We start from the raw sequence: 14748 nt of genomic DNA, 5'->3' as shown, positions 1-14748 counted from the left end.
CCCACTCAGCATAGACTTTGGTACACTGATTCACACTGATGTATGGTCAGGTAATCATGAAACACACTCCATGCATGCAGACACGTTTCACAGCACAAGCATATCACCTGATATGTAATTTTCAAAGCAGGACGACCAAACGCACAAAAACTGACCTGGTTGCTTTCTCCCGCCCATGTCGCGCCCATTCACAAAATGACAAACCATATTGTCGAGAGGTAAAACAGTATTGTTGACTAAGTATATGAAAACTACAATACATTTAGGCCTACTGTGGAGGGCCAAGTGCGAATTCTACGAAAACTTAGCCACTTATGCCCAGAGGCACTAAGAGAGGCCCGCTGCGACATTTTCGAAACTCACCCCGATATACACCCCCATCCTGTTAAAAGATGTTTCCCACCAAATTTACCCAAACTGAGGTAAAAGTTATCTCATTGGACCGGATATCTCAGAGAGCCAGGCCATTTCTACATATGATTTCTCTGAAAATCTGCAATCTTCCCTTGATCTTTTACAGGAGTTTCTCACCATTGTCAAATCTTTTCATTCAAAGTTTGAAATCTCCTCGGATATCATGCCGTGTTTTGTGAGCGAATACAATGAGTGTTTTCCTCTGTGGTTTAGGAGTGTCAACACTGACACAGCCAGTGAGATCATGAAATCATACGTTTGGTTCAAAAAGTACACATCATGCATACAATTTTCAACTTTTAAGTACTAAGTTCAAGTCACAGCATCTCAATCAAGTGTAAAAAGTTGATGTGACGGACAATATTTGGTTGTGAACACCTACATTCGTGGAAATAAACGTCTGTCCAGGATTCAACCACAGCAGGTTTCATACCCAAAATATGACTGCTAAACACTGCTTCTGGGAATCAAATTGGTTTGATTCTAATTATCTTGATTTTCATTGAGATTGAGACCAATTAGACCTGTAATGGAATCGCATAATGAAAACCTTGCTACCATTTTGAAATGGCTGCAATTTCAATATCAGATTTTTCCAAGGACTGTGAGTCACAACCAGGATTCGAATGGTGCCAGTTCGGTAGTATAGCAGACCACTTCACATATTGACTGGGGCCAATAGTTGAGATAGCATCAGTATCGATGAAATACGGCCTGATAATTGACCACAAACTGTAGGCTACTGACAGTATCGCCGCCAGAGAGCAAGAGCAGGCGTCTATACCAGGAACTTCAACTCAACCAAGGCCAAAATTGGTGCCAGTCCAGTCTGTGTCTACTACTCAGACCAGTTCAAATGTTGACAATGGCCAATAATCCATATCCCAGAAACACAAGAAGATTAGCAGGCTGTCAGGGTTGAGGGGGATAATACAGGCATAATATACAGGATGCAGTTCAGGTTGTCATTGGTGTCACGCTACCACATACTCACATTCACCATTAGCACTTACACCAACTGAGCAACAGGACCCAGTGTACTTTCTTCAAGACAGCGGCTCCAGTGAAGGAGGACGATTGGCATGGTCAAGTCAAGCCCGCAGCGGTCTTCCTTCAGGTGTTCAGTCATGTCATCTATGACTACCCTCAAGGACCCCATACTTGACAATCTAGGTCTTAATAGCATTCCTATGTTTACCAATGATAGCAATATTTTCCAATCACGAGTATATCGAGATTGATAACTTTGTTCTCTGGCCAGGATATTTCCTGATAAAAATTCTGCTATCATGAATCACGATATCCAGACACCCACACCGAGTGCCCAGGTGTGCAGATATGCTTTACACTTCCTCATGTCAACAAGGCCAACGATAAAAAGTGAAAGCAAGAACTTGAGATTTCTTGATGGCACACTGATCACCTGATTCAGCGGTCAATAATTTGAATGTTGGGATAATCACGTGCAAATCCAAGAGGGCTTTCCCCTTGCACAGAAACCAAATTTAATATGGCCCCCATGGGAGATATCTGAACCACCCAGCGACCTGATCATTCATCAACATTTAATTTTTATAGTACATTTCCATATTGTCATTTATGATGGTTGTTCTGTGGTCCTGTATACCAGGATCTGACCAACCAGACGAAGACCCTGTAAGATAGCCACACACCCGACACACACCTGTTTCCTGTACGCCGTGTCCTCCCGCAAGTGCCCCCTGACCTCACGGACAACGAGTACCAGCCATAACAAATTGACACAAACTTAGACCTATTGGCTGACACGCTCTTGAAGTCACTTGAAGACCAATGTCAATATTTTATATTTTGGTTAATAACAGGACATGTGTCTGGTCTTTCCGGGCAATTCATGGAAAGTAGGACCAGTGGGTCGGATTCACGCTAAGAGTGCCCAAAATTTGATGGATTATGAGAAGACTTTTGTATGTAAAATCAGGAGCGGGGAAGATACTTCTTTTCATTTTTTTAAATATCTCACCACGAACTACGAAGGCAGTATGTTCCTGATCTAAACGAACTGAGCCCACCCCCTTAATTTTCATGAATGGGACTGTTATGCCTCTAACGAGTCATTATTAGGCTTTGTACAAGCATTGAGAGCACTAACCAGGACCTAATTGACGAGATTTCGTACTTTAATTGCCGTGATTGGGTAAGGTTATAACAGCATAAGTGAATAATTTTAAAATTGCCCAGATAAATCCTAGCAATTCATTATTTTGATTCAAGTGCACACCTGTCTTCTTCAGTGGCTTGATGTTACCTCAATCGAGGGCCCTCGTGTCCCCTTATGCCATGATGTCATCTCTAACTAAGGGCCCTCAGGAACACATTGTAGACATGTCCCATATTGTGGTCAGGATCTATTATCACGAAATAACATATCATTTCAGTTAAAAGACGGAAGAATTTTCTTAATATTACTGTCCCTACATCTGCCTCTAGGAATGGAAAGTAACACCAGCTATTCATAACATCACAACTCTATGTCCCATCATGGTGGGTAAATGCCCATAAAAAGTAAGCAAAACACTAAGAAGAACAGGTAAACTCGTGTCTTTTTTAGGATCTAGAACTTGCTCCATTTTGTATCATGCAGGAAAAGTCAATAAATCGTCAGGATGGTGTTGAGGAGGTCGGTATGTTTTCAACCGAGCTGTTCTGTTCTTAAGAGTAAAGTGCTTGACCTAATAAGCTGTTCATCTCCAGCCTTTATTTCATAATCCCACTGACCCTTCACCCACCCCTAGCCTTCAAAGCGACTCCACCCACCTTTTAACCAACCATTCTATTTTTAGTGACAATACGATAAACGGTATGGCACAAGTCGTCCTAATCCTCGGAGTGAGGTCACTCAATGTTTTTAGTGAGGTCACTGTTCCAATAATCCATTTTATAGTATTCTAAAGATTGTACCTAAAGTCCCTTAAGACCTCACACTGAACTGACCAACAAACGGTTCCGTTCAGAACTGTTTTGAGGGGCTTCCGATTAGTGACGACAGTAAATTGGGCCCTGAATTCATGTAGAAAGTGAGTAAGTTAGAAGGCTGAATGTGTCATCTGGTCTTCATCTGGTATATACGTGCACCTGAACCTCACCAGTTGACTCAAACTTCACGTTCCGCTCTCAACTCCTGCCCAAAGAAATGTTTTTCACGGCAAATGATAATTTTGGCCAATACTGCCCCAAATGCCAATAGATTCAACTCCGAATGGGAATTTACCCATCACGGAAAGAATTTTGTCATGTTTGTTCAGCGATGCTGCCTGCAGGGTTAGCAATGACGCCCGGTAGTGAGGATGGCCGTGTTAAGAGGAAATTGCCGATGTTCGACTCCAATCAGTGAAAATTGTGATGGACCAGAATCCTCTGAGCAACGTTTGGATGATGACTAAGAATAGAGATAGGAAGATACTGCAGCGTGGGATCCGATAATCAGAGGGTATTGTGGTCGTCGGGCTCTCATGGACTCGAGTATCATTTGAGCAAACTGCAATTCACTAGAAGCAAAGATTCGGGACAAAAATGAACAGTACCACACCTACTAATTCCTTTTTGACAAGTACAATGTAAGGATGGCTGCACAGCGAGCGGGCCAAAGGGAAGGAAATTGTGGTCTGAGGACCGAGGCTAACAGTACCTACAGGAGGAAGGAAATTGTGGTTATCTGACGAGAGCAAGTCATAATTTCGTAGTAATATTGCTACTCACAACAATGGGCATCCAAATTAAAGTCTTCAAAATTCCTTGTCCTCAGGATGAGGTCACCCTGGGAATAAAATCGGTTTGACAATGTCAAAGGAAACGGGCAAGATGCAAATGGGGAGATGTCCCAATAAATATGACAAAACTTGTCCATCCTCGGGACATGCTGGGCCACCCAAAGTGTTGCCTGATCTTGTTGATAGTTGCCACTGGTAAAAAAGGGAACATTTTAAAGAGGTTAGACCAACAATGAGGTGAAAAACAACTGATCTACAATGCACTCGCCTCATTCAGAAAACAAAAATTATTCTTGCCGGTGACTTTGTCCCCTGTCAATGTCTTGTCAATGTCTTATCTCTGATAAGAAGTCCTCTTCACATGGAATTCTACACTTTCCTTTTCACTTTCTAAACCCCCTCCCCCCCCCCCTGATGACCTGTCCACCGAAATTCAGTGTGTCAACACAGACTTACCAGAAAACAGGATCAATCTATTTGTGGCATCATGACTGGAATCTTATCAAAGATGACATAATTTCCAGGATGTCCACCTGTCTTGACCCGTCTTCAGAAGTTAAACATGTTAAAAACTCCTTCAATCAGTGAATTCAGTTCCATTTCTTGGCTTGTCGAGCCCAAGTTGAGTTGAGTGTTTACAAACCCTAGGCCCGACATGTTTGAAAAACAACCTAGGCTAATCAAAACAAACACTAGAATCAAGTCATTCAAACTGAGGAATTTTGATGAGTGTCCCTCCCCCCACTTGAAGGGGAGGGACAAAAGGTTACATCACCACCAGGATGGATGGGGAACCACACTATAGGCTAAGGGACAAAGGATACAAAGGGGAGAGGGACAAGATTGTCAACAGCTGTCAAAATTAGAGCAAACAGCAAGAGGAGGAATGTGGTCAAACATTCACTTGTGACATGTTGAAACCCAGGTGCATGCCTGAGGAGTTTGACTCACCACCAACAGAATGATGCTAGCCCCATGTCACTGACCACAGGTGCAGTCTGCAATTATCACAGATCGCCTGTCTGCGGGTCACTTTTATAATAGCATGTTAAAGATAAAGAAGGAAGTGACATCTTGCATACATTTTGCAACACTAAGGCAGGTATCGCTGCTGGGTGATAACATATATGACTCATCCAGGCAGCCCGCTAGTGCACAAAACCATAATGCATCAGGCTGACTGAGGCACTATGAGAACATCTACCTGTGTGGCCATGGTGGCGATCAAGGAGTGACCCTATGACCAGCTTCCTTTTACAGGCAGAGTTTAATCACGCAAGTTGGTCATATGGATCTGACTGATCTCTCCGTGCAGAGAACATGATGTCCAGAGGAATGGACATGTGTCAGCTGAAGGTAATCATGATGATGTTTTGACCCCATGATCTCCCCCAACCTAAATTAATTGACATACTTGCCCTCATTCAATTGTCATTAGGAGGTGGTCATGACTTCTGTTCGAACTAATGATAATATCATTTATGTGGAGACACATTTTATCACCATGATTAATCACGATTTGAAATATTTTTGTTCACATCTGATGATGGAAGGTCTATCTATAAGGGCCTTCATACCATCATGAAATACCATATTAGCAATTGACCTCAATTTTCGGCTTCTGTTTGTCACATTTGGTCATTTTATGACGACACAAATGATATCTCTTTTGTTCAGAAAATAATGATAAATCATAAAAGCTATTGTTAACTCAATCAGAGGGACAACCAAATATGTTTTGAAAAGATCTAAATCACAACCCCATTGATTCCGGGATGGTAAATCATCATAAAACATGACAGTTTGTCAAGCCAAGTAGGCTCAACATGGGCATGATATCACACAATCTACTGATATTCTTTCAAGCCTAATTCTTCCAAGTATCTCGGGCCTACATAATAAAATGTCAAACCTTTTCATTCTCAAACTTTTTATTACAACATTACGCATTGAAGTGTCGTTTATATCGGGAGTTATCATGCACAGAATAGGTGACAACATCGTGATAATGCTTCGACAACAATTGGGTTGAACTTCAATATGAGTATAACGACATTTCGAAAATAAATATAGGTTTGATGAACGTGGCGATGACGTCAATCTCCACGTTTGACAACTTTTTCAGATCGCTTTAATCACCTAATTACGACTGGTGCGTTAGATGTGACTATTATGATATGATAAGGTGATATTTCTGGATCGGTCTAATTTCCAAGCAATGAAAACGGAAGACACTGCCTTCAATTTCGTAAGGCTTCGTATGTGAACTAAAAACATCGCAACAGTCGGTAGAAAGCTGCAAAGAAATATACATGTTCTTGAGGATAAGATAACCCCCCCCCCCCCCAACGGAACACTATGTGGGCCCATCAGCTGGTATAAAGTCACGGTCAATTCAGCGTAATGTAGGGCTACCTCACTTAATTCTGAGACAACAAATTGATTAGATTTATGTTCCTAGAAGGATGTGAGCCAGCTAATAAGAATGTTTGGCCTTCCTGTGATTGATTCTAATTATGAAGGCCTGTGTGTTTCCTTCAAAACCATCTCCTCTGCTGTGTGTACATGTACTACATTCCTGCGCTCGTCATCAACCTGCTACAGTTCCTAAAATGTGTGATGAATGCTAATTGAATTATAACCTGACCACAAAAATCTTGTGTTTCTCTGAAAATATCACATGCAAATTGGATTGGAACTTCTCGTTTTGACGTATTTTGCTCACAGCAGCGTATGCAAACTGGCTTACTTCCGAACAGCAAATGCATACAGAAGGGTGCTTTACCCTGCCCCTTTCCTCAGTAGTTCACCATTTCTTTCCTCATTCCAAAATTCCATTCACTCCCAAATTTCTGGAAGAAACACCAATGGCATCATGGATCAGGTCCCGTAAACCTTTTATCAAGTTGGAAATTGGCAAAATAAAGGACAAAACAGCATGAGACCAGGCAGACGACCCCCTCCACCTTTCTCTCTTTTCACACCCTCCTGGTCAGTGAAGTTTCATTTCAAGAGTGAAACGTATGCTTTAAAGTGCCTACTGTAATAGTGTGTGAACTCACCATAGCTCTTGTCCGCCCCCCAAACATAGCACCATCTTGGTTTTATTGCGCGTCCTCATGATGTGAGCCTAAGCGATCCACGTAAAAGACAGACAAAATCCTAACAAAATTTTGCGACACGTCTGCTCATAGAAATGATTTTCTAGACTTCCTCCACATGTGTGGCTGATCGCCTTCGATCTGTGTTCTTAACTGCCGCGGCCGATGACCTAGTTCAATATATGAATGATTTACTCAAGAATGAGTCACACACACAACAATAACAGTCTTGGGCCCAGGACTCGTGTGATAAGAGATTAGAGCTGCACAAACAGTGTTGGCTTGCATATATGACTAAGCTGACCTCGTCCCCGAGATCATGGGCTGTGCTTTCCCTCTGTAGGCCTTTGTGCTGCACAGGTTGAGTTTGACAACAAAGCATCAGAGGCCGAGAGGACACCTTTCAAAGACAACCCTGCAATAGTCAGATGAAACTGGGTCCTGTGCCATGACCATGAGGGTCAGTCAGAATGATGCCATTTAGATCTCAATCTATATGTAATGAAGCGCCTTGCACGAGGTGACATCGTCCACGGCTGACTCAACAGACCAATATACCGGCCAACAACTTGCCGTTTTGAATATTTTATTCGGTTTTTTAAACATGTCAACCGCAATTGTCAATGCATCTTAAACTGCCACGTCAGAGCCCCTTCAGACAGTAAATAGTTCAAGGGGCCTCTTGAGATTTACAAGAGTCACCACCACACTTCACACGAGGGCATACATGTATTTCACCTGACCTACATGTATTTTTTAAATTGGGTAACAATAGCTGTGTTTGATACTGGCAAAACGACCAGAACTTTTCTCGAAAATTTCAAATTTGAAAGTCTGTGTTTCAACCTCGTGGAATTTGACAACCAAGTTAAAAGTCACTCATGGGCACCTGAAAGGAACCAGCATACCGAGGTGCAATGAGATTCAGGGCAACTTTTGGTTGCATTCGTAAACGAGACTTTCTAACTGTTGAGATATATTGTGTAGGCTGGGGAGGACAAGCAAATGAACGTCCTTTCAGCGGCCATTAGGGCATATTGATTGACAGCTTCTTGGATCAAAATATCAATCAGCAGACGCAGTCAGATTAGGATCAAGTTTTAATAACAAAAGGTTGAAAACTGTCAATCAGTAACAGAAAATTCATCCGGATCGTGTGACAAGAATGCCGGCCAACAGACCTCAAGTTTGTCCTTCCTGTTTTTCGATCATCCTGATCATGAGACAATGGCGTAGGCTCCATAGGTCTTCTTTCCAATTATCCTTGGGCTACTACAGGTCTAGATCTTGTTTACTTATAGAATTACTCTCGAATTACAACAGTAAATGTCCAGGAATAGTCACTATTTGTCCTTGTAAGGCCACACAAGATAAACTGTTTGTTTCACAGAGTGTCAACAATGAAATTTTTGGACTATTAGCCAAGAGACAGATCCATGTTGTTCCACAACACAGTAACATCTGGTCATACCAGGTGAGGACTAAGCCACAACAAGAAGGTCGGGACAGTATCACCTTAAAAGCTGGACCGATCCCGTGACCACAATGTCAAACCTTGCATGGCCTAAATGAGTCCCTGCGCCGAGATGACGTCGCCCTTGATGGCACCAACTGCAAGTACAACAGTCTGGCCAGAACCACTTCAGTGAATAGGTCTCCTTGCTTTGTTGACAAATGGTTTGATTACTCATTAGAGCAAATATTTTAATTCCTCTCATTTTCCTATCCAGCACAGGATTTTTTTCAGTCTCAAATTTATCGTCCTTTGTGCAGCTGAATCCGATAATTGACCAGTCGATGGATTTTGTAACAGCCCCAAATTATTGTATCATTGTACTGTTTTTTAGGGAGGACAAGTTTTATAATCCAGAGAACAACCAATGTCACTCACGTGTATATCACAATCAAAAGCTACATGTTATCCCAAAATTCCTGACTGGAAAATATCTGAAATTTTTGTCAGAACATGAGGCAAGATTACGGCGAAATCATTACAGGACAGGACACTAAAAATATCTTCGTTCATGCATGTCCAATAATGCTCATTAAAATTGACCCTTTTCACACCAGTTTGTTTGTTTGACGTTTCTTGGAAATTTCAACCATCACCAAATCGTCAAATTGTTCTTTGCCAATTGTGTTTCAACAGAAATAACTTGATCCTGGCAACTGTTCTGATTCTATCAGAATTGTATTTGTGATGACCTCAAAAAGGATCAGCCAGTGCATTCGAAGCGGCAAGAAACAATCTGTGACCATGCACTGAGCCGAAATTATTCATACATTACCATATAAATATGACTTGGTATATTGTCACTGGCGGAACTTACCTGAAAAGACAAATAAACAGCAACATGAGAAACAAAAATTGCAAAATTGGGAAGTGATAACCAGCTGGATGAGGCAACTGTATTGGACATTGATAGCCAGCTGGAAGAGGCAACTGTGTTTGGAATTGATAACCAGCTGCAAGAGGCAAAATACATTGAGGATTGATACCATTAATACTTCTTTGAATAGTTTGCTGACAATATCCAAATCATCAACACTTGGTCATAGGCCAGGAGGTCTGAGAAAGGTAGGGCGCTGTTGAAAAATATGCCGGCGCCTTCTGGTTTTCAGGATCAAATTACGAAAATGCTCATTCTGCACAAAACCATTGCCCCATCGCTGTGATCAGCCATAGAATTGGTCCACGAGCATTCAACAAGAAAACAATGGTTTCTGATATATTGAAGGAAACTCGTGTTACAACAGTCAAGTGTACAATATCACAACCGAATGTCTGAGGCATGAATCACAGTAAGTTCAGGAGATGGGTCATTTGTTCACAAACCAGTGGTGACCTCTATGCTTAGAGAGGGGAAGCACTGAGTTTGGAATTACAAACTGATGAAGAAATCAGGTTGGGAAATTCATCACAGTACGGCTGGTTGGGTCTGACCATAACCTAAGAACTACCATAGACCAAGCAAATGAGTTGCAACACAGGTTGTAGAAGAAATATTCCAGTCTGGGCTACCGCCATGACTGCCAAAGGAACTATCATCATTGGCATGGCAGGTCACTGCAACAATATCTCATGTTTGCGAAATGTTCACACAGCCTAGGTTAGCCTTGGTATGATACCAATTTGGCTTCAGACACATTAGCAGTGTTCAGACTTAGCTATGTAGACATAGCACTATATGCTAACAGAGGTATCCACTACAAAATTGTTTCCCTCAGGTCATTTAGTATAGCCTCAGCACCTGGTAGCTAGTTAGCTATGCTTATACTGGGCTGAATGTTCACAACCTCTTAGCCATGTCAGAAGGAGCATTGAGTGAAGTCTATGGTAGGTTTGTAGGAAGTCCATCGACCAACTGGTTTACTCTCAGCCATAGTAGCAGGAGCTCAGGACTTGGAATGGTTAGCCTGCGTCTTACCAATGTCAAGCAGCCATCATCCCCAGAGGAGATGTACAAATTGTGCTTTGATTCCCCCGTACGTACGTTCAAAGTTTTTTCTCCGGGACCTTACGCTGAAGCATGCGAGTGTGATGGAAATGAATCCACCTGCCCCATGTATAACTACTCGGAGCAATCGGTGATACATGCAACCTTACTGCAACCTTCCTCGGAAAAAAAACCACCACGTCACTTTCTTCGATATTTTCCGCAAGCGTGAGATTTCACCACTGAGTATTCAATCATTCTCGCGCTGTATTTTTGTTAAACTTCAGCGTTTTACCTGCTGGTGTTTGGTGAATCATCATGAGAAAGAGATATCCCTCGAGATGGATTTTATCCGGTTTGAGCGGTTCCATATTCTTGCTGAACACGAACTGTACAGTCTGGGTTCAAACAATTTCGCAGACCATGTCCGAACTCTACAAGTCGTAGATGAGTGCTGGTGTGGGCACCCCTAAAAAATCTGGGAAAACAGATTAAGACACAATCCTTTGGACAGACCTACAGGTATGAGGAAACTTCGTTTTATATTTCATTTAAAGGACATGGCAATTTAGAAAAGTGACTTGTCCAAGGATACAATTAAGCAAAGCACCGGCTTGGTTGTCTAGATATAGAGCCTGACAAAACCAATATTCAAAGCTGTTCCTATCTATTGTATATCACCCAACAGGCAACTATGTATGATGACGAATCCAAACAGATATTAATAGCAGGCTTAACTTTCCGGAGTTCTGCTGCTGTTGCAATATTCATGAGATCAGCTTACATCAAAACCTCATTATGTCAGGCCGTAATCCCGAATTAAACGGTGACTTCACAACATAAAACCCGGCAATCAGATATGCTAACGCTGATCACAAGTATGACAACGAATGATCCATCAGATCATAGCCATTGCGTCAGCTGACAATATGGAGAACGTTTAAGTTTGGTATCCGCAAGTACACTAACATTTGGCAAATATCCAAGAATATAGCATCAAATTGAATGAAACACACAACATGAAATGTACTATTAGAAACACTGACCACTCCATAAATGTCCCTACGGACGGCTCAGTCCGCCAGTGATCATCACAGTCCGATTATTGTAACTCTCTGGGGGAATGCAAGTCCTGAGAATTGAATGGACGACTGACAGCCTATGCTACTGATGTCCACCGAGAAAGAAAAACATGAAAATGCCTCTCACATGTACTTTGTCATTTCAAAATTTGCTTCTAGCTGAAAAGCACAACATAATAGTTGAAACACTGACTGCAGTAACTGCTTCTATCCCAACAGACTGCTCCGTCTGCTAATGATTATCAGTCCAATAAATGCAAATCTTCAGGGAGCGCAAGTCCCTAGAATTGAATCAAGTATTCAGAAATTAGCATTGACCATGACATAATGCGAAAACAGAACCATATAGCTGTCGAGCAGTACTCACATGAGTAGAAGTCGGGGATGTCAATAAATGATGGCAGAAGACTACTTCGTAACCATCACTCACATTTACAGACATGACTGACCCATTACTGGTCGCCTTGGGAAGACACACTTTACTCGAACTTCCATAATAAACACATCAAGTGTACATCTCAGGATGGACATATCTGCCAGGATGAGGAGGTTCTTCTTAGAGGAGGAATGCTCAGAGGAGAATTGACACCTCTAACTTCTCAGTGGAGAGCTAATGCTGAAGAAGAAGAAGAAGCAAACACATCTCCATGGATACACATACCTTCCAAAACAGGAACACATATCACGAAGACAAATGAAAAAGTACTCCTATCAGTATCCTCAGACTCTCATGAAAGTCAATCAAATCATAATCCCATCAATCTCCTCAAAAATCCCCATAAATTTGTAAAACGGATGAAAGCCAGACAGAACTCTAAGCAATGATGAGAGAGCGGCGTTATCGAGTGATGTTGAACTGGAGGAAGCAGATGAAAGTGAGAGAAAACATGCAGAAAGATTTCACGGTGCAAGCATGCAGTCTCTGGTGTTGGGGGCAGGTCTCAGAAACTTTGTGCAATAGGCTGGCAACAATCTAGAATATCGGGGGAATAGGCATCTTCCCTACGAAAACGAATTTGCTGAAACTTAGTATCTGTACATCAGTCTACACAACGGCAATACTGATCATTAGTACATATTTATGAAATTTTAAATTTTCAAATTCAATTACAAATGCCGAAAATACTCTACCAAAGTGATCATATTGTATATTTATACTGTAGGGGGCAGACACTGAGATGAGCAATACATCATGCTCAGAAGTGCTACCAAACAGCATCTTTCAGTAAGGTAAGTTTGCCGAGATGATCCTCGACTCTTGGCCGAGGCCCAGAACCGCTGTTTAGCCAAGTAAATGCCAGTTAATGTGCGCATACAGATCCTCGTATCTTGTTCAACCGGCACTGAGTAGAGGAATACATGTATTTCAGCAACCTGGAGCACTCCAAACTACTCCGATCCTAGTCTTACTCTTAGTCCAACTGGATTAACCAACTAGGACGCACATGTAAGATGGATACATCTCTTAACATCCTTATATCCTTACATCGACAGACAAATGATTTTGATGCTCTTTTTAACGCTAAAGACTTCAGAGATTGTCCTGTACTGCAAGTCTATGCCAATTCTGAAGGTGACACGTGCTGCCACCTGTGCCAAGACAGAAGAAGCTGAATGGAAACTCGAATTCGACAGGCCAAGCCGTCCCAACTGACCATCTCAGACCGGATAGAAGGTCAATGCAAATCCTCCAACCTGGTCTCCTGGACATGGAAACAGTAAAACGAAGTCACTATAGAACTGCCTGCACAAACCATGAAAACCACAGGGAGCATTTTCACTGGAGACGACATAATTGGCTAAGCAAATCACATTAGGGCATAGTGGTACGAACCACAACAGCAGTGGAGTCCCTCCTCACCGATCATTGAATATGACAGAGTAGCTACATTCATATAATTTTTTCATGGAGGCTGTACAACACGTATGAAGCACGCAAAATGTAAAGTGGTAATGATGGTCACTGATGCTGTCAACCATCACAGTCACCCCCACCATTCACCCCTGTGAGGAAGCCTGTCTTGAGCTACAGCCCGGCAAGCACTGACAAGACTTCCAGAATACCTTAGTTGGATATTTTTCTTCAATAAGATTTCTTGATACAACAGAAGCTGCTCTACAGAAATGCAATAATAAACTGCATACATTTTCCAATACCTTCTTCTTAAAACTAAGACATTACTTTGCTATTTTTACCAACTCAAACCGAATCCTGAAGAGCCAGTGTTGGTCCTGATCCCTCTAGTCAAGAGTTGTTGTGCAAGGTGAAACATGATTTTCCATCTCGGCAACAATTCTTCTCCAGTTGCCAGCCAATACACTGGGGGATACTGATAACGACAACACGCTTCCCACACAACAAGTTACACACAGATCAGTCGTGAGTGATATTGGAAAAGAGTAGGCCTGCGTACATCTGGAGCCTACATACTCACTTCCAAGCAACGCCTTGTACATTTCCACACTAAGGCAACAGTTCCCCAATACGATGGAGACAACAAGGCACAACCAAAACACAGACGAAAACCTCTTCAACGCAGCTGCAACCTTTCATCACACGTCTACAGTTGGTCCCATATCGAACTTGAATCGATCCTTCATTATGATTCATGCCGCCATTTCAGTGTCGACAAGCTCCTAAATCAAACTGATGGGGCTTGCTAGTGAGATTCTGTATTCCACGCCGATTTGTTTGTCATATATACGATGATCTCTTAAGATACAGTCATTGGCGTGTAATTTTCATATGACTTCGTTATTTTGATGCATTGGTGTAATGGGTTGCAGTACTAGGTCAGTACATGCACTGATGATCAGCTATTTCTATGTAACTTGGGTTCGGCCAATGAACAAATTTTGAATTTATTCCAAGAATATTGAATATATTTCCAGCAGAGTTCCGCTTAACATCGCAGAATTTATTTCAAGAACTTCCTCATTGGAAACTCAATCAATTTTTTCCCAA

General features: G+C 41.9%; 1 protein-coding gene across 3 annotated transcripts in view; it reads right to left on the bottom strand.

Moving 5' to 3' along the window:
- Nucleotides 1-14748, bottom strand: part of LOC135494552 (cytoplasmic protein NCK2-like) — a 28782-nt gene that overhangs the window by 8259 nt on the left and 5775 nt on the right. The window contains exon 1 of one of the 3 annotated variants that reach the window (XM_064782642.1): nt 12445-12479. The exons of 1 other annotated variant lie outside the window; for it this stretch is intronic. In XM_064782642.1, coding sequence (XP_064638712.1) covers nt 12445-12464 — 20 coding nt within the window. In that variant the 5' untranslated portion in view covers nt 12465-12479. Of the gene's footprint in view, nt 1-7225; nt 7405-12444; nt 12480-14748 lie in introns of those variants that run through there. One more of the 3 variants, XM_064782641.1, reaches the window with a different exon arrangement.

This window comes from Lineus longissimus, chromosome 10 (genome assembly GCF_910592395.1).
Source record: "Lineus longissimus chromosome 10, tnLinLong1.2, whole genome shotgun sequence".
Lineage (NCBI taxonomy): Eukaryota > Metazoa > Nemertea > Pilidiophora > Heteronemertea > Lineidae > Lineus > Lineus longissimus.
Note: the sequence above shows the minus strand (reverse complement) of the source record. Positions and strands in the feature narration are given on the sequence as shown.